Here is a 22,034-nt window from a genome sequence, read left to right as displayed (position 1 = left end):
CAGTGCTTGGGAAACACCAGAGCCTGAGGAACCTTGTCACAAAGTCCTTCACCCACCTCTGATCTTCCTAAAAGCACAGGTTTCTTTTATGAATTTTAATTCTAAGGATAAAGCAGATGGTGGATGCTGAGTTTAGAACATGGTGTTGGTGACTATAGACCTTGAAGGCTGATTCTGTACCCATGTATGTGGGAGTAAGTTTTGGATTATCTCTACATAATGGTGCTTTTTGCTGAATGACCTAGGTAGATTCATACTGCTCTCAAAAAATGCAGTGTCAGGTCTGGAAGCAAAGCAGCAAGGCACAACTTATCCCTTCCCTCCCCTCCCCAATCTCAGATTCAATTAAAAGACATGAACACAAGTGATGAAGAAACAGTTATCAATTATTTAATGCTTGATAGAGGGATGGAAATAAATCCCGCAACCAAAAATTATGCACTCACTTGGGGAAAATGCACAATGAGGACCCAACAGTTTTGTTTTAGTAATGAAAATGAGATGCGTCCACCTCCCCACTTTCTTGGCCCTGGCCTGTGCTGTACAATTCCGCAGACAGCTCCTACCACAGGTCAGTGGATAGAGGTTAATATGAAAAATGGATGCGCTCTAGAGACTACTCATTAATGTCTACTGACTATAGTAGCATTTATTTTTATTTCCATCTTCCTGTGCTTTGGCGTAACTTTTCCAATCCACGTACTCCTTTAAAAGGCAAGCGATTCCCAGGCTAAAGTCTTCAACACCAACCAACGGGGGTCAATCCATTTTCTGCCCTAGATTCTTGGTCGCACCTGAAATTAGAAACCAATCCAAGATATCGCAAAACCCCTAGAGCCAGGAAAGTACTGCTTCCCAGTGGGGAGTGTGGGGCTCCCATGGTGGCAGTAAGCGAACGGTCTCTCAGACCGGTAAAGGCGGTCAGACCTGAGACACCACGTCACAGGGGTGTGATGTCTGAGCGTCTTGGAAAGGTGAAGCAGGTCCCACTGCAGCGTGCACACTGAATGCAGCGCGTTAAAGGGAAAGCGCCACCGACGGAGCCTGTTAGAGCAGGAAGGCAGGAAGGGACCAGCTACCACAGCCAAGAGAGGGGGAAATCAACAAGGACTCAGTACAAGGGACGATTTCAAATACAGGGGCAGAAGGCTCTCTACTGAAGCCTTGGAAGGGCCTATGTTCTAATCAAATGTCAGCTAACCTCAAATCACATGTCCTATGGGGGATACTGCATCTGTTAAAGCTCTAAACTTTGAGAGGAAAGAATACAAATTTAAAACAACAACAACAACAATGCTAAAAGTCAGAGCTTCTAAACTTCTAGGACTAGCCATTTGGAGTCAAGACACAGGCCAAGTCTACTCTACAGTATTGCCAACAACCAAGAGACAAGGGAAGGGTAGGTGGTTGGGGAGCAGAAGAAACGGATATTCCCCAGCCCCTAAGGGGTAGAGTATCTTCTCAGATGGTAGCTGTAAATCTTGATACAATGATCCCAACAGTCCAGGACCAGCAGCTGCCCCTTTGGAGTGAGGGCAATGCCCACCGGACAGGTGAGCCCCTCTCGAATAAGGACACTGTAGCCCCCACCCTTGGGGAAGTGGAGGATTTCCTTGCGACTGCTGTCAGCCACGATGAGATCGCCACGGGCGTCCACACACATGCCGGTGATGCAGCGGAAATCCTCGTTCTCCGAGAAGAAGTGGCTGATCTGGCGCCCCAGCTGTCCGTCGGGGCCCACGGAGCCGATGGAGAAGCCGCCCTCCAGGTGGTGCTCGTTCTGCCAGTTCTCCAGGTTGAGACCCAGGCCCTGGGTGAAGTAGACGGTGCCTTCAGCATCACAGGCGACAAACTTGGGCCGCACGGCGCTGCAGAGGCAGCTGTATTTGACCACCCCCGCGCCCCGGTCAACCGTGAAGCACCAGAGCTTGCCACCTTCCACGTCCGTCACCACAAACTGGCCGGACGGGAGGGCTGTGACGCCCCAGGGTTTGCTCAGCTGGCTGCGGTGGCAGGCCACGCAGTGGCCGTCCAAGGTGTACACCTTGAGCGAGTTGTCGTAGCTGTCAGTCACGCCGACCAGCCCGTGGCAGTTCATGGCCACTGACAGAGGAGTGAGGTTGGGCGGGTCGGCCCCAAAGAAGCTCAGCACAAAGCTATCCATGGCGCTGGAGCTGCGGCGGATTTCCTTCAGAAAGCCTTTGCGGGTAAAGACTTGTATGCGGTAGTTGCCGCGGTCAGCAACCAGCACCTCGCCTTGACTGGTCACGTAGAGACTGACCGGGAGGTTGAACATGCCCGGGGTGCTGCCTTTGGCCCCCATCTTCCTGAGAAAGAGGCACTGCTGGATGTTGGCAGCCGGGTCGGAACCCCGCTGCTTGGCAGGCGAGGCCCTCGGGCTGGCCCCCATGTCCTCGGGGCTCACGTCCATCTCTCTAAAGGTAACTGAGGAAGGGGCTGCAGAAGCCGCCGCCTCCATGGCCCACGAGTCTTCCATGTTGACCGTCCGGGGCTTCTTGACCGCCTGCCCGATCTGGAGGGGGCCGACGTGGCCGACCTTGAGGAGCTCCACGTCCTGCAGGGTGAGCTCCCGGGGCAAGCTGGCGGTGAGCTCGGGCTCCTCCTCGTCGGCCGCCTCTTCCAGGAGCGCCACGTCGGCCTGCTTGATCTTGGCCAGGAAGTAGTCGCAGCGGGACACAGCCTGCACCTCGGCGATGTTCAGCAGGTAGCTCTGCTCCTCCACCACCTGACTGTTGGACTTCTCCACCTCGGCCACCGAGCCCGTGAAGAATTTTCGGGAGCGAGCCAGCTCTTCCTGGACCCTGCGTTCCTCGTGCCCGTACTCCTGGAGGACCGCCTTATACCGGGCCTGAAGGTCCTTGGAGACGCCTTCCAAGGCCACCTTCCGCCGCTGCAGCTCTCCCATGAGCTCCCGCAGACGCGCCAACTTCTGGCCGAAGTCCCGCCGCCGCTCCTCCGCAGCCTCTTTGACCGGGAGCGTGCAGTGCCCCGGCGATGGGTGCTCCGCCTCCCGGCACGGCTCGCACACCACCACACCGCAGCTACGGCAGAACTGCCGCGGCAGCCGCCGTCCGCAGGAGCGGCACATGAGCAGCCCCACCGCCTCACTGAGCCCCGTCTTGTCGATGATCTTCAGCACCGTCAGGTTATCGGTCAGCTGGGCCAGGCTGGTGATGAGGGTGATCTTGCTGCAAAAGGGACAGCGGACGCCGTTGATGCTGCTGGCCAGGAACTTCTCCAGGCACTGGCAGCAGATGGTGTGGCCGCAGTGCAGGAGTTTGGGCCGCAGCTGCTCCTCCGTGAAGGACTCCATGCAGATGGGGCATTCCAGCACTTCCCGTAGCGCGTCCAGGTTCAGGTGAGAGGCTGCGGCCGCGGCCATGACTCTTCTTTCCAAGGGGCCTGCTAGCACCACCCGGGACTGAACGGCTGAGCGTTCATGCTCTGGAGAGACAAACCCTGCTAAAGAGAAAAAGAAGCCATTATTCCCCTGCCTCTGTGAGTTCATTCACTCAAGAAACATGTAGTGGATCGTGACCATCACTCATTCAGTCGCTGACGGGCGTGGAAGGGCAGACTGGGGAATGATTATAAGGAGTTTTCAGAGTCAAAATGAGACAGTGGAACTTCCTTCTGATGGACATAGAGAAACAGTGCATGTTTTGGAGCAGGGAACTGATATGATCATAGGTTGAATGGAGTCGGGGAAAAGGGAGAGAAACTAGTTTGGAAGATACTGCAAAATTGCCTGGCAAAGGTTCCGGGAAGCCTGAACTAGGGAGCAGGTTGTGGAAACGGAAAGAAGATGCCTTTGAGCAATATGCATAAGTACGATCACTAAGATTTGTTAGCCAAGTGGACTGGGGTGGGAAGAGGTAGAGCTAAGAAGGCCAGAGACTCAAGCCCAGATGATCTGAGAAATGGTAGTGCCTTATCAGGACAGTTTATTTTTGGTCTGAAACACACCCCCACCCCACCCCCACCCCCCAAGCAGTACATGCCATGAATTCTCCCACCCTCCTCCATCCACATATGCTCAAGAAGTAGAACCACAGACATCCCAGTGCTCTGCAGCCTTATGTCAGTGTCAATTTATACCCCAAAAGTAGAATGAATAATTCCAGCAAGGTGAAGCACAAGGATAAATCCAGCGCTTCTTAAATGCAAATCCTACAGCTGCACCTGTGCAGTCTTGTGATCTGCAGATGGTCAACCGTCAAGGAGCAGGAGGAGGAAGAGAAGCTAGCCTGGTTTTAAAGGCAATGCAGCAAGCTGAGGAAAGCTTTGCAAATGGCATCAATTCTTTCTCCACCCATAGTGGAGTCTGTGTGGAAATACGTATTACAAATTGTCCCCCCGTATTTAGCTTTGCATCACAGTCTGAAAGATATTTAGGAGCGGCCATGAACCATTTGTCTAAGGTCTATCCAGCCTCCCTGAAATCCCATTTTCCTTCTACTGGAAGAGAAAGAGTATACATCTAGTGCCTACTATATGCTAGACATCAGGCTAGATGCTCCATTATTGTGTGCACCCAGGTGCTTAGTCATGTCTGACTCTGTGACCCCATGGGCTATAGCTCGCCAGGTTCCTCTGTCCATAGAACTTTCCCTGCGAGAACACTGGAGCTGGTTGCTATTTCCTCCTTTAAGGGATCTTCCCAGCCCAGGGATCGAACCTGCGTCTCCTGCATTGGCAGGCAGATTTGTTACCACTGTGCCACCTGGGAAGGCCCAGATGCTCCATACACTTAATCTCATTTAATCTTCATAATGACCCTGGGATGCAGATACTATTTTTATTACCATATTTTACAGATGAAGAAGCTAAGGCTCAGAAAAACTGGCTCAGGGTCACATGGTACAAACATGGGGGAAGCATACAGAACCGATACCTTTGTTTAACCCAACATTACTTCAAGCTTTTTCTTTTCCTGTCACATAACACTTATTAACATTGGTCTCTGGACCATACTCTCAGAAATGCTGCCTTATAGCATATAATTTTCTCCACAATTAATAAAGAATGCGGTTTAGCTGCCATAGAGTGGATTAGATTGATTTATTAGTTGAGTGACCCACTCCCACACACCAGCCTGGCAACCTATTACAACTCAAATCCATGCCTCAACAAAAATAACACATTACCACCTGTCATGAACCTAAAAGGTCTCATGTGAACATCTGAAGCTGTGAATGCTAAAGACTTAAATGTCATGGGTCTGGGTGCAATAGTATAGAAATATGGCTAGAAACCTCAACTCAGGATCCATGCAAACATCCTCAATTCTAAACCAATAGCTTCAGCTCTCCCTCTCATCACCTGGGACAGCAGACTGAGGGCAACATTTGGTATCTGGATCCAGAGCATGTCACCTCACAATGCACGGGGACATCTGTTCTTCTCAGAACTGGCACTGCAGATCACTAATTAAACAAGTCTGCCAACTTGTAAAAATACCAGCACATTCTTTCTCCAGTTTTCTGAAATATCATACCACCTCCTTCAATTAAAAAGCTTCCTGCCTCCCTCTTCAAGCCATCCACTTAAAAAAATGAATTTACTATGCCCACGTCTATGTCCCAAAATATCTCAGCTGTCTGCAGCTCCACCAGGCTCTCTGAGGCAGAAGAGAACATCAAGGATTCCTTTCCTAAAGCTGCCGTGCTTTGCCAGGAAGCATGAAGTCCCATCACTAAAGCATCAGGCATGGAGATAGCCTCAGACCTGAAAAAGGCCTGAGCCATGTCTTGGGAACTTGAGAACACTGCTTTCAGCAGGACCCTCGTCTAATACGCAGCTATGTGACATGCAGATACGGCTCCTCTCTTCCAGAAAGATACACCTGGTTAAAACCAAAAGGAATTCAGATGGGAAGTCAATTTGAACTCAATTTCCCTTGAAAAGATGTACCTGTGAAAGGAACTATCGTATCATCCCAAGTCTTTAAGTTAGCTGCCCATTTTCTGCCAGCTGTGAAATCTAAAACCAATCAGAACGAACCTCAACCTGTTCTTGATAATTCTGGCTGCCTTCCTGATACTACGAATGTGTCTCCTGTTGTGCACTTTGTACTGTCAACTCCTGACCCGTCACTGTCACTTCATCTCACCTCAGCTTACCCCACCCCCCGACTAATTTCTTTGATCTCCTGATTCATACTGCGCACTTCATAGTGATATTAGCCTAGCTCTGATTCAGCACCAGATAAGAATCCACCCCTTAAGCTGTTTTTGTTCCAGCTGCCCTAAGACTCAGGAAAATTCTGTAGTCAAACCCTGGCTGCTTTTGGCACCACTAGCCTTTCCCAGTCCATGAATTTGGGAGCAGAATAATAACAAAAACCCATGAACCTTGAAGTCAGACAGAACTGGGATCAAATCAGCATGTCATTTACAAGTTGTGGGCCAGGAGGCAAGTTATTTAACCTCACTAAACCTGTTTTCTTGCTTTATAAGCAGTTTATTGTGATAATTAGGGATAATGCATATAAAGTGTTTAGCCTGGAAACTGGCAGATATGCAGAGAAAAATTGCTCTGTATCATAATTTTAGTAACAATCAGAACACTATTAACATTAGTACCAGGATGAGCAAAGCATTCAGTTTACAAACTGCATTGGAAAGGATGAAGAATCTTTACTCTTACGACATATAAAGGCACATACTGCTGCTGCTGCTGCTAAGTCACTTCAGTCATGTCCAACTCTGTGCGACCCCATAGACGGCAGCCCAGCAGGCTCTCCCGTCCCTGGGATTCTCCAGGCAAGAACACTGGAGTGGGTTGCCATTTCCTTCTCCAATGTATGAAAGTGAAAAGTGAAAGTAAAGTCACTCAGTGTGTCCGACCCTCAGCGACCCCATGGACTGCAGCCTACCAGGCTCCTCCGTCCATGGGATTTTCCAGGCAAGAGTACTGGAGTGGGGTGCCATCGCCTTCTCTGATAAAGGCACATAAAGATTGCTAATGAACTGTTCAGCTCTGAAGGAATTTGATTTGAGGACACTATCCATGTCAGAAACTGATGGGCATGTGAATTCACAGCTTCTCTTGTGCAGAAAATACCAAGAGGGGTACACAATTAACTATGCAATAAATAATAGTTTTTTAGTAGTAGCAGGGGCAGCGGCAGTGGCTGCCAGCCAATGAGAAGGAATGAATAGGCACTTTTCAAAAGGTGACAGTACCCAAGACATCGGATAATACATTTCAAAAATTAAAATTCTGAACTTTCTCTGGAGATTGTTTTCACTGATCTCAGAATCAAAGGATTAGAGATGACCTTCAAATCTCCACCCAATGCTTGAATCCCTACCATGAGATAGTGTCTGTTCCCTATACCTCTGTTAGCCCCTTAGGGGACTTAGGCTATGAACAGAACTGGAGGACTTTAAGCAATTAATTAAACAACAGATCTTCACTGAGCACATACTATGAGCCCAGCTCCATGAAAACACTGGGGATACAATTTTGAGCAAAAATAGACAGGAACAGAGCTCTTCACATAGAAACTAGAAAACATTTGAAACTACCTGCACTTTCTCTGACAGGACATGAAAGTTCATCCTATTACTGATACGCTCCCCTGGTTTGGATTTTTTGCAAGGCTTTCACATTTCATGACAGCTTTATAAACCTTATTTATTCCTCCAGCTTGAATCGAGTGCCTATCAAGTGCATGACGGTCACTCTCCAGGAGTGGCTAGCAGAGCTGATGTTAAGAAATTCAGTGAGGTGTTCATCCGACACTCATCCAGTTCTGTAGCCGGGAGAGGATTCTGAATGTCAGATTACTCAGGGCATTTAAGGTACCTGCCAAGAGCTAAGATAAACTCCACAAGTAGGTACTTATAGGGAAATGCAAGCATGACCCCACAGCTGCACCTGTTTGGGACACACAAAACAACCCAGGAGGACATGTCTGTGGGAAAGAAAACTCTAGTTACAGCAGGTCAGAGGCAGGTTAAATCAATAATGGAGTCTGCTGGAAAAACACTTGTCTGTCTTACTGTCCTCCAAAACTGTAGGACTGAGAAAGGATTTCTGCATCTTCGGGTGATGCAAGGAATATAGGACAAGGGGAAAGTCAGCAGTCTTTTTGGGCAACTTCCAATTCATCTCAACCCACTCAACTCTGAGCTCCTTTCTCTGCATATAACACACACCCATTTAATCATGAAATTTTGATGAAAGGATCAGGAAGCGGCTCCTGGGAAAGGTACAGGAGGGGAGGGGGATTTGGGGGAGACCGGAGGGGGCTGCTTAGGTTCACAGACTTGGCAAAGCTACACTCAGTCCCCTTCTGGCATCAGCTTCCTCTCATAATTGCTAGCTCTCAAAGCACCATTCACTGAAAGTCAGGCACTTTTTACAAATTACCTCTTGTCATCACTATGTGACGTATGTGTTATTCCTCTTTTAAATAAGGAAACTAGGCTCAAAGAAAAGCAACCTGCCCAAGGTCTCAAAGCTACTAAGCAGTAGAACTAAGATTCACATCCAGGTGTGTCGACTCCCAGCCATAAAAAACACACCTATTCAAAAGATGTATTACAGTTTTCTAGCTGAGGACACTACCATTAGCTCTAGGTGCTCTGGCTCCGAGCTTGGTAAAGACACCTAAGAATGGCTTCTTAAATCTGACTATTGTACTCGAAGGAACTAAGGGAGGTAGAGTCACAGAGGCAGCATGTCAGTATATGTGGACAAAGATCCATTTCAAGGGCCTGGAAAACACTTGACCATCAACCACTCTCCAGAGGGCTCTTTAGTTTTGGAAACACCTTCCTACTAAAACTAGTATAATGTAACTTGTAAGTCCGATAGATCTGGACTCACATCCCTGCTTTGCAATTTGGTATGGAGCCTTGGGTAAATCATTCAAGCTGTTCGTTTTTTCATCTGTAAAATGTAGAATAGCACCTGGATTGTTAGTAAGACCATCGGCAGGATTAACTGAGATAATGCACACCCAATAAATGGTAGTTATTTTTGTTTTCAATAGACTGATATTGATAAGAGCAAGTACTTGCCCATGAACACCTAGTAAATTAGCAGCAGAGGAAGGATTTTGAACTTCAGATCTCTGATTCCCGGCCTGACTCAGTTTCCATGACACATCTTCACTAGGGGTTTGCACGGATATTCCAGCTGAGTCTCCGGTCTTCCGATGAGGTCCTACCCTGTTTCTGAACTGCAGCTAGTCCTCGAGCTGACAGAGCAGATATCGTTATTCTGTCCCAAGGGAAAGAAGCCCACGAGAGATCATTCAGAACAGTAGTTACTTTCCAGAGTATGGGTGCCATCAGCCTCGGCCCCTGCTATGAAGTGATTTTTCTAGCCAATGGCCTCCGTACCTCATCCTCTAGTTTCTTGCACCTCATCCTGTCTGCCAACAATAAGCTCCTCCCCTTATGCACCCACGGGTCCTGGTCTAAGAGCAAATCAAGAACAAAGTCCGGGGCTACTCCCTACCTAGGCAGATGGATTTATTCCCTTTAGAGTTCAATTTGATAGTGACACAGACTGGGCAGTCCTTTCATGAAAGAGGAATGGGCTGAGATAGATATAGTAAGACTGAGCAGGTCCCAGCAAAGAAAAAGCAAGGAAAGAGAGAATATACCAGGTTACAGAGATCTGAATATGAGCCTGTTTTTGCTCTCTCTAGCTATGGAACCTTGGACAAGTCACTGCCTTAGCCTTAGTTTCCTTACATGTAAAACTGAATACTGTAGTTTGCTTAGTAGGGCCGTTATGAAAACTGAGTAAAGAAAGCAGATATGAAAGTTAAAAACTACTAAATCACTATGTACTTACTATGCACCAGACACTAAGCATTCTAATTTACCTTCTTATAGATTACCATCACAGTAATCTATGACATAGGTCCTGTTACTAAACCCGTTTTACAGATGAAGAGCCAAGCATGGGGAGTTTAAGTAACTCACTCAAGATCACACAGTCAGGAAGAGATAGACCCAAGATCTGAATCCAGGATATGTGACTCTAGAGCAGAGTTCCTCGGCTTTGGCACTGTTGACATTTTGGGCCAGATACTTCTTTTGTTGTGGAGGCTGTTCAGTGCTCTGTAGGATGTTTAATAGTATTCCTGATGTCTACCTATTAGGGGCCGGAGGTACTCCACACCCCAAATGTGACAACCAAGAATGTGTCCAGACATTGCCAGATGCCCCCTGGGGGACAAAACCACTGCCAGTTAGGACCATTTCTTTAGAACTTGGCACAGGACTAAATGCTCAATGCTTCTGATATCCCTTTTTCTTGTCTCCCAGTTCAAACACCTCATTCACAGAGCCACTGTTATGCACCTTCTGTAGAAATAATTCTATCTACTTATATAACTGATAAGGAAGATAAGACCTGACCTCAGGTTCCTCATTCCCTGGAGGTCTCGCATACTCTCTGTCACCACAGCTTGGAGGGACACACAAAGAGGAGCTTGGGCAGATGACCTTGAATAGTCTCCTGCTTTATGACTGGCCATTCTCTTTTCCTCTGAAGCCAACCATTTTCAGTGGGTCCACGTTCAGAGTGGAATGAGTAGTCACACCAAGGCTGCCTCATGATGAGGTGAAGTGAAAGTCACTCAGTCATGTCCAACTCTTTGCGACCCCATCAACTATACACTCCATGGAATTCTCCAGAAGCCTTTCCCTTCTCCAGGGGATCTTCCCAACCCAGGGATCGAACCCTGGCCTCCCGCATTGCAGGCGGATTCTTTACCAGCTGACACACATAATGAGAGATGTCTGGTTAACAAGTGAGGGAGAGTCTGCCCCTTGCAGGGAAACTCAGGTTCCATTAGGAGTCCTGATTGTAAGGGGTGAGGACTTTCTTGCTGAATCCCTGAACTCTGCGAAACTTCACACACTCATAGACAGTTTCATACATTGCTTCTAGGTCTTTGGGTCCCCAGAACTCCCTTTGCTTCCTATTTAGAGACTTCAGGAAAATTCCTTTTGTAATCCAAGACACCAACCCATAACTCTATAAAGTCTCTTAATTCTACAGACCAGCCAGTACCTGTCCACCCCACCGTTCCACCCTTGCTAAATCTTGTTCTCAACTCTCCTAAGAATCCCAGCCTTTGGGGGGTCTTCACTGCAACCCCCACCAACTCCTCCCTCATGTGTCCTGGAATCCCCAGACAAAGGGGATTTTCATCTATTTCCAAGTCGCTGCAGCCTTCAGCCCTGCATCGCAGTTAAACACCCGATCCCACACCTTAGATCTGTGCTCTGCCTCAATCTGAGCCCCCACCCTCTGGGTGCCATCAGGGACCCTGCCTCCCTTCCCGCCTCCACCCCCAAGCCTTGCTCCTTCCTTTTTTCCCCACCCATGCCATGTGTCGCTTCAAACCTCAGGCAAGTGTCTTCTTCCTGCTGAAGAGACCTTGCTTCTCGCTGATCCCCTGAAGAACTCAGCCCCTCGATCTTCCTCAGATTCCACTCGGGGAAAACGCTTCCTTCTCGGCAATTAGACTAGCCCCGGACTCTGCTCCCTCTGACTTCAGATCTCACCCCGCTCAAAGCCTACTGCCCCCAGACTCTCTCAAATCACCTGAGATTCTGCACCCCGAATCTCATCGAGGCTCCCCAGTCCCTTCATACTGCCGAGATTCTGCACCCTTGATCCTTCCAGGGCCCTCTGGTCCCCTCCCATCTCTCAGATGCTGCACCCGTCTCCCCTCAGGGCCCCACATTACCTCATACCTCCCGAGATGCTGCACCGCGAATCTCGGAACCCCTCGCTCCCCTCCCGGGCTGCATCTCCTCCGAGCTCCTCAGCCCCCGCGAGTTCGCCCCGAGCCTGCCTCTAGCAACCCACCCCCGGCGCCCCTCCCCACATACACCCACCACGGTCCTGCCCCTCAGATCCGGTCCCCCAGGCTCTGCCATTCTGGCGTGGACCGACAGCTGCACGCCGTCACAGCCCACCGTCGCGCCGCTCGGCCACCGCCCGCGACTCCGGCCGCGGTCCCGCATCCCCCACCCTCCATCCCGCCCCCTACCTGACCGCCCGCGGCTCCGACGCGTCCGCCGCTGCCAGCCCACCGGCCCGCCGCCCTCTGCGCACGCGCCAACGTACGCCTTTTGGCGGGCGCCAATTCGTAGAGCTGCCTGTCCGTCACCTCCACCCGCCCACCCCAAGGCATGCTGGGGGTTGTAGGCGGGCGGACCTGAGTTCGCGGCCCAACGGTCAGGTAACGGTGAGCTAACCCTCCGCAAGGAACTAGGTGTCTTGAGGACACGTATTTCAGTTTTCTGTCTCCGTTGTACGGTTGAAGAAACCGAGGCCCAAGTTCACTCAGCAAGTCGGGAGCTAAACCGGAACTCGTGTTTCTGAGTGCAGTCTGTGTCAACCGCTTCGCTAAACCGTAGCCTCCAGGAGTGGTCCTCAGTCAAGGCTTGGCATCTCTCATAAAGACCTCTCTCCACCTCAGCTTTGCCATCTGAGAAATGGGCCAAGGAAAGACCACAACGTTCACACGTTCACTCTGGGGCAAGCACAGAACCTGGCTGTGTTTAGAACCATAGTGCTTCGCGGCTCTTCTCCCGGTGATATGCAGTGCAGCCTACAGATAAGCTTATCTGATGAGCAAATTGCCTTTATGAAGGATTCCTACTCCTGCTCAGCTGGGAGGCCGACAGGGGAGGTAGACGTAGGAACACTCTCTGCAATCTATCCCTGCAGATTGAAGCTTCCCAGGAGCCTAAACCCAAGTCTAGTTTTGGGGCAGCCAGGAAAGGTAAGCATCTTCACAGGTGAGAAATGGTCTAGCCTGTTGGCTGGTGAGGACCTGTAGCCCCTGGATAGTTGGTTCAGCTACAATCCCTGGCAGCTCAGCGGTAAAAACTCCCCCTGCCATGCAGGAGAGACAGGTTCAATCCCAGGGTTCGGAGGATACCCTGACGAATCCCCTGGAGAAGGAAATGGCAACCCACTCCAGTATTCTAGCCTGGGAGATCTCAGGTTCAGAGATTTGGGCTACAGTCCATGGGGTTGCAAGAGTCAGACACGACTTAGCAAGTAAACCACTACCACCACCACCACAGGTTCCTGTGGGTGACTATACAGTATAGTTTAGGAATAGGAAGAGGTTGGAAGGAGGATGGGCTTGGATTTGATATCCAGGGTAGGTAAAGCGACTCTTCACAATGACAAAGCAACAACCACAAACAGTAACCTAAGTGTTGTGCTGCCATCAAACTCTTCACATGCACAGTTCACTTAATCTTCCCAATGACCCTGTGAGGCAAACAACTGATGCCCAGGTGATTAAAGTAACACGGCCCCATACTCATAAGCATTAAGCCCAGATTGGAACCTGATTCTGAGAACCCTGCCTCTCTTAACCATGATTAATCTCTCTGCCCATTTCTTTATTTCTAAGTGAAAATGAGGTTTGCTGTGGGATTAACTGAGGTTATTAATATATAGTGGTTTGCATTTAATTAAGGGTATGCTCACAGCATGCTCAGCAAGTAATTGCAAGTTGATAATTTCTCACAAAGCATATACCAGGCTGGGCTTTAATTACACACTTCCCTGCGATTGTCACCAGTCGGCTGTGATCTCCCTGAAGGACAATGCCTATTTGTTGTCATATCTGTTAGCACTGTGTCCAGCACGTAGAAGTTGCTGAGTGAGTCAGACTCAGAAATGTGACCTTAGGCAAATCACATCCCATCTAACCTAGAGTTATTTTAGCTGCAAAATAACTGAGTGGGGTCAATCGGATAAGAATGGACTGTTTTATGAACAGCAGCAATATATCAAGCACTCCGTAGATGTTGTCCTATGTCACAATTAATCTTCTAAAAAATGATTCAAGTAGGCATCAGTTACTTTATCTTACAAAAGAAGCAACCAATGCTCAGCAAGATTAAATGACTTGTCTACAGTCACCTTCTGGGAAGGAGTACAAACCCAGGTCAGTTAGGCCCATGACATGCTATAAACCTCTGTCCAAAGACTACCCAGACCAGCTATCTTTCTATTTTATTAAGTAAGTTTTGTTTTTAAGCCTCAAAAGAGAGAAGTGATATTTAGAAATGTCAACTTTAAAAATATTCACAACCTAAAAATTGAGAGCTATATTTTATTTGGTGAAAACTTTTAGGACTTCAGGCCCAGGATACAGTATCTCAAGAGATCCTGAATGAACTTCCTCTAAGAGGGGAGAGGAAGAGCCAGGTTATATAGAAGTTTTACAGCAAAGGGCAGGTAGTCTGAACATCAAAAGATTATTGGCAAAGAAAGAAAACCAGATATCCCAAGTTAAGGAATTTAGAGCTTTTCTATGCATGGTATGGAGAGGGAAATGGCAACCCACTACAGTATTCTTGCCGGAGAATGCCATGGACAGAAGATCCTGGTGGGCTTGCATGAGTCCATGGGGTCACAAAGAATCAGTCAGGACCAGGCGACTAAACCAAACCAAAACAAAACAGCGGCCTGGGAAGATGCAAGAGTCTGAACTCACTGAAGTCACCCCTTTTGTGTGCATCTCCGCTATTGAGCCAGTATCCTGCGTTTCACATCCTGAGCTCCCTTGGGGCTCACTGTAGGGAGTGACTGCAGCCTGATGGATCTTCAGTCAGTTCAGTCGCTCAGTCGTGTCCAACTCTTTGCAACCCCATGAATCGCAGCACGCCAGGCCTCCCTGTGGGCAGGTATTCTTCTCCTTCCTGAGTGCCCTTAGGGCTCACCAACTCATATTGGAGGGCTGCAATCACCGATAACTGTGACATCCTTGTTTACTGATACGGCAGGCGATATTCCATTTCTCAAGTTTCCCTGGTGGGTCAGACCCTAAGAATCTGTTTGCAATGCAGGAGACCTGGGTTTGATTCCTGGGTTGGAAAGATGCCCTGGAGGAGGACTTGGCTACCCACTCCAGTATTCTTGCCTGGAGAATCCCATGGACAGAGGAGCCTGGTGGGCTACAGTCCATGGGGTCTCAAAGTGTCGGACACAACTGAGCGACTAAGCACACATTCCATTTCTCAATTATTCAAGGAAAGCAGGGCAGTTGCTTGTCATTATGACCATAGAGCTTGGTCCTACTAAGGCAAAGACACTCAGGTGAGCTTTTCTGAGCAGCATTGCCAGTGAAAATGAGGGACTGCCCTCTGCCCTGGGTTTCTGCCATGTTGGAGACTTAGTGCAGCGGGTTTCACCAAAATGAGAAGGAGCCTCTCTAAGCCTCCCATTCTTCTACCAGCCACTGTGTTGCAGGTAGGGGAGATGGGAGAGTTAAGACCTCACCTATACCTCCTTCTTAGACCAGGTGGGGAGTTAGCACCCTATTTGATGAAAATCACAGTTACAAGCCATAGTCTCAATTCAGGACTCATCCTATTTTTATACTGAGCTTTCCCCTATCATCCTGGGTGTTCTTTCGAAGGACTGATGCTAAAGCTAAAACTCTAATACTTTGGCCACCTGATGCAAAGAGTTGACTCATTGGAAAAGACTCTGATGCTGGGAGGGATTGGGGGCAGGAGGAGAAGGGGACAACAGAGGATGAGATGGCTGGATGGCATCACCGACTCAATGGACATGAGTTTGGGTGAACTCTGGGAGTTGGTGATGGACAGGGAGGCCTGGCATGCTGCGATTCATGGGGTCGCAAAGAGTTGGACATGACTGAGCGACTGAACTGAACTGAACTTCCCCTATTATAGAGAAGAGCTAATGGTACTCCTGACAGTCTGGGAGTGTAATCCAATTATGTGTTCGAAAAGCAAACAACAAAAATCTTTCTTTTCTCTTAAAAAAAAAAAAACAAAATAAACAAAAAAAACTGTTTGCCTTAAAAAAATGTTTAAATTACTCACAAGTTAATTACCTTGCTTCCCACAAAAATCTCCAAGTAAAATAAACACCCTAGGGAAATGCATTTAATTTTCTGGCTTTGCATATCCTTGACACATTATTAGTTTTCCACATACAGAGACATTTTAAAAATACTGTATGTGGAGTACTTTATTCAGCATTTTACCATAACTTTTTTTTTTTCATTTAACATTCATAGCACTTGTATCAGTTTCCTTGGGCTGTTGTAACAGAGAGTCACAGACTGGGTGGGGTGAAACAGGGAAATGTATTCCCTCAGTGTTCCGGAGGCTAGAAGTCTGAAATCAATGTGGCAGTGGGGCAAGACATTCTCTGAACTCTCTAGGGAGGAGACTCAGTTCTCTTCCAGCTTCTGGTGACCCCAGGTGTTCCTTGGTTCATGGTAACAAAACTCCTATCTCAGCCTCCAGCTTTATATGGTCATTTTTTCCCCCCTGTGTGTCTCTGTCTTTACATGGTATTCTCTTTGTGTGGATCTCTGTTGACTGAAAAAAAAAAAAATGCACAGCCTAAAAGTTGAGAATTTTATTTTACTTGGCTGACAATCTGAGGACTGAAGCTCAGAAGACAGTGTCTCTGATAGCTCTGAGGGCTGCTCACAAGAAGTAAGGGAGGAACCAGGATAGATAGTAGCTTTGCAACAAAATCCAGATAGTTGGAACATCAAAAGATTATAGTTAAAGAAAACCTGAGTTTTGAGTTAGTGAATTTACTGCTCTTTTATGTATGGGAAGATATGAGAATCTGGCTTCATTGAAAGCATTCCTTCGATTTGCACCTGAACTGTCTAGGGCCAGTAGCCTACTCTTCTCTATCCTGAATCCCCTCAGGTCTTTAGTTGGAGGTGGTCAGCAACAACTGCTGACCTGATGGCTACAATATCCTTTGTCTACTGATGCAGCAGGCAACATTTTTCATTCACATCTGTGTCTTCTTATAGGGACACCTGTTCTATTAGATTATGATCTCCATGTTAACCAATTAAAACTCCAGGGTGACTTCATCTTAACGAATTCCTCTGCAACAACCTTATTTTTAGTCATATACTGACATTCTGGAGGTTAGGGACTGGGGAGCCTGGTGGGCTTCCATCTATCGGGTCGCACAGAGTCAGACACGACTGAAGTGACTTAGCAGCAGCAGCAGCAGGATTTCAGTATATCTTTTTTTGGGGGGGAGGGGGACACAATTTAATTGATAACATCCCCTTATCAGCTAAGTACTGCTTTCTGCATTTATAAGACGATGTGCAGTTTAACCTCTCATTTATTCTCTTTAAAATAGTGATAACAACGGCTAACTCACAGCATTGTGGGGAACAAAATAAGATACGGATGTTAAGTACTTTCGTATTAGGATACTGCCTAATGTGCAGTAATGTTCATTGCATTGCATTTATTATTATTAGGTTTGCTTATTAAGTCCATCATTGTGCAGTGGAGGGCTTCAGAGTCAGACAAACCTGGGTTGGAACCCCAGTTCCACCCACCTGAAAGGTCATTTTGGGGAATAGATTAAATGATTTGAAGTGACGTTTGGGAATTTGCTGCAACTGACAAACTGGGTAACCTTGGACAACTTACCTAGCCTTTCTGCACTTAATTTTCAACCTCTGCAAAATGGGAATAGTAGTAGGTAGCATTGGTGGTAAAGAACCTGCCTGCCAGTGCAGGGGACATGAGATGTGGGTTCAATCCCTGGGTTGGGAAGATCCCCTGGAGGAAGGCATGGCAACCCACTCCAGTATTCTGGCCTGGAGAGTCCCCATGGACAGAGGAGCCTGGCGGGCTACAGTCTATGGGGTCGCAGAGCTGGACATGACTGAGCGACTAAGCACACACACACACCTCATGTTGTAAGTGGTAGATGATTTAATAGATCCAAAGTTTTTAGAGCCCTGCCCGAGTTAGTGCTCAGTGAACAGTAACTGTTATTGTCATTATTATTATCACTGTTATGACAAAGGGGCTTCCCTAGTGGCTGAGTTGATAAACAATCTGCCTCCGATTCAGGAAACCTGGGTTCGCTCCCTGGGTCAGGAAGATGCCCTGGAGAAGGGAACGACAACCTACTCCAGTATTATTTATTGCCTGGAGAATTCCGTGGACAGAGGAGCCTGGTGGGCTACAGTCCATGGGGTCACAAGGAGTCGGACACGACTGAGCGGCCAACACACACATTATGGCAAAATGTTCTCTTTTGCTTCGCATGCTAGCAGCTGAATGCTGAGGCAAGAGATAAATGCCTTGTTTATGCAAAATAAAGTAGAAAATCTAAGGAATTAAAACTCTAATGCATCCTAACCCATTTGTCTGAGTCTAGAAATTTATAACTGCTAGAATTTTAATGAAATAATGGAAAATTTTATCTACATATCTATATTACTTATACTTATCACCAGATAACAAACTACCCCCAAACTTCTGTGCTTTACAACAACACAGATTTCTCATCTCACAGGTTCTGTGAGGGAGGAATCTGAGCACAGCTGAACTGGATCTGCTTCATGGTCTGTCACGAGGCTTCAGTCAAGTTATTGACCAGGGCTGGGGTCTCAGCTGAAAGTTTTGGGAAGGATCAGTCTCTAAAATCACTTGGTTGTGGTTGGACCGAGGACTTCGTTTCCTTGCTAGCTTTTTGGCTGGAGGCTGCCCTCAGCTCCTTGCCCCAGCTGCTGCTGCTAAGTCGCTTCAGGCGTGTCCGACTCTGTGCGACCCCATAGACAGCAGCCCACCAGGCTCCTCTGTCCCTGGGATTCTCCAGGCAAGAATACTGGCGTGGGTTGCCATTTCCTTCTCCTCCTTGCCCCAGGAGCCTCTCCAAAACAGCTTGTTTCATCAAAACCAGCAAAAGAGAGGTCACAGTCTTTTGTAACCTGATCACAGAAGTGGCACCTCTCAATGTTGCTGTATTCTATTGGCTGAAAGCAAATTACTCAAGTGGAAGGTTATAACCAGCTGTGTGTATCAGGAGGTAAGATCATCACGGGTCGTCGTAGAGCCTCCTTCCCTCTGACTCACCTCTCCCCGTCCCTCTCTCCTTTCTTCTCTCCCTCTCAGTCTTATTCTACTTATGTCCATTTCTATCCTTCCATCTGTCTGTCACGTATCTACTCTCTGCTGAAACTGACTCTAATCTCTGTATGTCCTAGTCTATCCTTGTGTGTTTCTCAACCTAGCCTACACTCGATACCTAGTAGATGCTCAGCAAATGTTTGAATTTGATTTAAATTTACAGCATAAAAGAATTTTTAAAGGGTCAACTTTATCCAACACCTTAATATAATCCTTATGTTGGTTATATTCATGTAAATGTAAATATTTACCAAGTTCCTTTTTAATCTGTTCTTACATACTTGTGAGAAATAAAAAAAGCTTGTGAGACATAACAGTTCTTACATACTGTTCTTACATACAACATTATTTTTTCTCTAATATGGAATAATGTTTGAAATCCTATAAACTGGCTCCATAATAACTTGTCAAATTGACAAGCCCATTTTTAAACATTTAACCATCACAAGTAAGACTGTGTAAATGTCCTTACACAGGGAGGTTTTGTGCTTTCCTTTGTTTTGATTTATTTCTTTGTACTGATATGGAAACAGCTGGTTTAGGACTTTGAATCTTTATTTTAGCATAATGCACACTTCCATGCATGGACCAGATCGAGTCTGTAGTGGTCTGAACTTGTGTGGATAAAGTGTTACTGAACCAAACCTGGGTCTGCTTGCCCATGGGCAATAAAGCCAATCTGCAGACACAGGTTGTGGTGAAGCAAAGTGCAGTGTTTATTGCAGGGCACAGGGCAAGGGGTCCAGGTATTTAGTGCTCAGAAGTCTGGAACCCCAGTGGGTTTCAGGGAAAGGTTCTTAAAGACAAGGTGAAGGTCGGGGCGGGGGGGGGGGGGGGAGGGTGTGTTGTAGGGTGTGTGATCAGCTTTGTAGGCATTCCTCTAATTGATAAGGTAATCCAGAGTCAATATCATTGGCTGTCTCGATTCAACCCATCTGGGGACCATGTACTTGTGGGCAGTGTGAAGTTAACTTTTTCCATCTGGGGGCAGGTTTCAGTATCTGCAAAACAGCTCAAAGGATATGGCTCAGAATATTATCTATAGACCTTGAGGAACTACTTGACTTTGTTTAATGGCTAAATTATTATTTTCTCTTGCTAGACTGTTTTCCTTTCTTTCTGCTTTCCCTCACTTCCCTGATTAAATTTACTCTTTGGAAATTGGAAGTGGTCAAGCAGGAGATGGCAAGAGTGAACATTGACATTTTAGGAATCAGTGAACTAAAATGAACCAGAATCAGTTCAGTTCAGTCGCTCAGTCGTGTCCGACTCTTTGTGACCCCATGAATCGCAGCACGCCAGGCCTCCCTGTCCATCACCAACTCCTGGAGTTCACTCAGACTCACGTCCATCGAGTCAGTGATGCCATCCAGCCATCTCATCCTCTGTCGTCCCCTTCTCCTCTTGCCCCCAATCCCTCCCAGCATCACAGTCTTTTCCAATGAGTCAACTCTTTGCATGAGGTGGCCAAAGTACTGGAGTTTCAGCTTTAGCATCATTCCTTCCAAAGAAATCCCAGGGCTGATCTCCTTCAGAATGGACTGGTTGGATCTCCTTGCATCCAAGGGACTCTCAAGAGACTTCTCCAACACCACAGTTCAAAAGCATCAATTCTTCGGTGCTCAGCCTTCTTCCCAGTCCAACTCTCACATCCATACATGACCACAGGAAAAACCATAGCCTTGAGTAGACGGACCTTTGTTGACAAAGTAATGTCTCTGCTTTTGAATATGCTCTCTAGGTTGGTCATAACTTTCCTTCCAAGGAGTAAGCATCTTTTAATTTCATGGCTGCAGTCACCATCTGCAGTGATTTTCAAGCCCAAAAAAATAAAGTCTGACACTGTTTTCACTAGGTGAATTTAATTCTGATGACTGTTATAGCTACTACCGTGGGCAAGTATCCCTTAGAAGAAATGGAGTAGCCATCATAGTCCCGAAATGCAGTACTTGGTGCAATCTCAAAAATGACAGAATGATCTCTGTTCATTTTCAAAGCAAACCATTCGATTTCACAGTAATCCAAGTCTATGCCCCAATCACTAATGCCAAAGAAGCTGAAGTTGAACGGTTCTGTGGTGACCTACAAGACCTTCTAGAAGTAACACCAAAGAAAGATTTTTTTTCATCATAGGGGACTGGAATGCAAAAGTAGGAAGTCAAGAAATACCTGGAGTAACAGGCAAATTTGCCCTTGGAGTACATGATGAAGCAGGGCAAAGGCTAATAGAGTTTTGTCAAGAGAACGCACTGGTCATAGCAAACACCCTCTTCCAATGACACAAGAGAAGACTCTACACATGGACATCACCAGATGGTCAACACCGAAATCAGATTGATTATATTCTTTGCAGCCAAAGATGGAGAAGCTCTATACAGTCAGCAAAAACAAGACGGGGAGCTGACTTTGGCTCAGATCATGCACTCCTTATTGCAAAATGTAGACCTAAGTTGAAGAAAGTAGGGAAAACTGCCAGACCATTCAGGTATGACCTAAATCAAATCCCTTATGATTATACAGTGGAAGTGAGAAATAGATTTAAGGGATTAGATCTGATAGACAGAGTGCCTGATGAACTATGGACGGAGGTTCGTGACATTGTACAGAAGGTGATGATCAAAACCATCCCCAAGAAGAAGAAACACAAAAAGGCAAAATGCTTGTCTGGGGAGGCCTTACAAACAGCTATGAAAAGAAGAGAAGCGAAAGGCGAAGGCGAAGGAGGAGAGATATAAGCATCTGAATGCAGAGTTCCAAAGAATGGCAAGGAGAGATAAGGAAGCCTTCTTCAGTGATCAGTGCAAAGAAACAGAGGAAAACAATACAATGGGAAAGATTAGCGATCTCTTCAAGAAAATAAGAGATACCAAGGGAACATTTCATGCAAAGATGGGCGCAGTAAAGGACAGAAACAGTATGGACCTAACAGAAGCAGAAGATATTAAGACGGGGTGGCAAGAATACACACAAGAACTGTACAAAAAAGATCTTCATGACCTAGATAACCATGATGATGTGATCACTAGAGCCAGACATCCTGGAATGCAAAGTCAAATG

At 47.1% G+C, this 22,034-nt stretch overlaps 2 protein-coding genes across 7 annotated transcripts in view; one reads left to right on the top strand and one right to left on the bottom strand.

Annotated features, from left to right (window-relative positions):
- ASTN2 (astrotactin 2) overlaps window positions 1-22,034 on the top strand; it is a 1,029,079-nt gene that overhangs the window by 789,497 nt on the left and 217,548 nt on the right. Inside the window, exon 1 of one of the 3 annotated variants that reach the window (XM_055579470.1) lies at window positions 17,939-18,876. The exons of 1 other annotated variant lie outside the window; for it this stretch is intronic. The gene's annotated coding sequence lies outside the window, so the exon portion shown is untranslated. Of the gene's footprint in view, window positions 1-17,938; window positions 18,877-22,034 lie in introns of those variants that run through there. One more of the 3 variants, XM_055579469.1, reaches the window with a different exon arrangement.
- On the bottom strand, window positions 369-12,634 carry TRIM32 (tripartite motif containing 32). 4 transcript variants are annotated; one of them, XM_055579468.1, is made up of 2 exons: window positions 12,221-12,634; window positions 369-3,483 (listed from the first exon to the last, which is right to left on the bottom strand). In XM_055579468.1, the coding sequence occupies exon 2, from the start codon at window positions 3,401-3,403 to the stop codon at window positions 1,442-1,444; it is 1,962 nt and encodes a 653-aa protein (XP_055435443.1). In that variant the 5' UTR covers window positions 3,404-3,483; window positions 12,221-12,634; the 3' UTR covers window positions 369-1,441. The 4 variants fall into 4 exon arrangements, with proteins under 4 accessions (XP_055435443.1, XP_055435441.1, XP_055435440.1 ...); XM_055579466.1 differs by lacking the exon at window positions 12,221-12,634 and adding an exon at window positions 12,053-12,181 and having other exon boundaries at window positions 369-3,480; XM_055579465.1 differs by lacking the exon at window positions 12,221-12,634 and adding an exon at window positions 12,053-12,119.

This window comes from Bubalus kerabau, chromosome 4, assembly GCF_029407905.1.
Source record: "Bubalus kerabau isolate K-KA32 ecotype Philippines breed swamp buffalo chromosome 4, PCC_UOA_SB_1v2, whole genome shotgun sequence".
In the NCBI taxonomy this organism is placed as follows: domain Eukaryota; kingdom Metazoa; phylum Chordata; class Mammalia; order Artiodactyla; family Bovidae; genus Bubalus; species Bubalus kerabau.
Note: the sequence above shows the minus strand (reverse complement) of the source record. Positions and strands in the feature narration are given on the sequence as shown.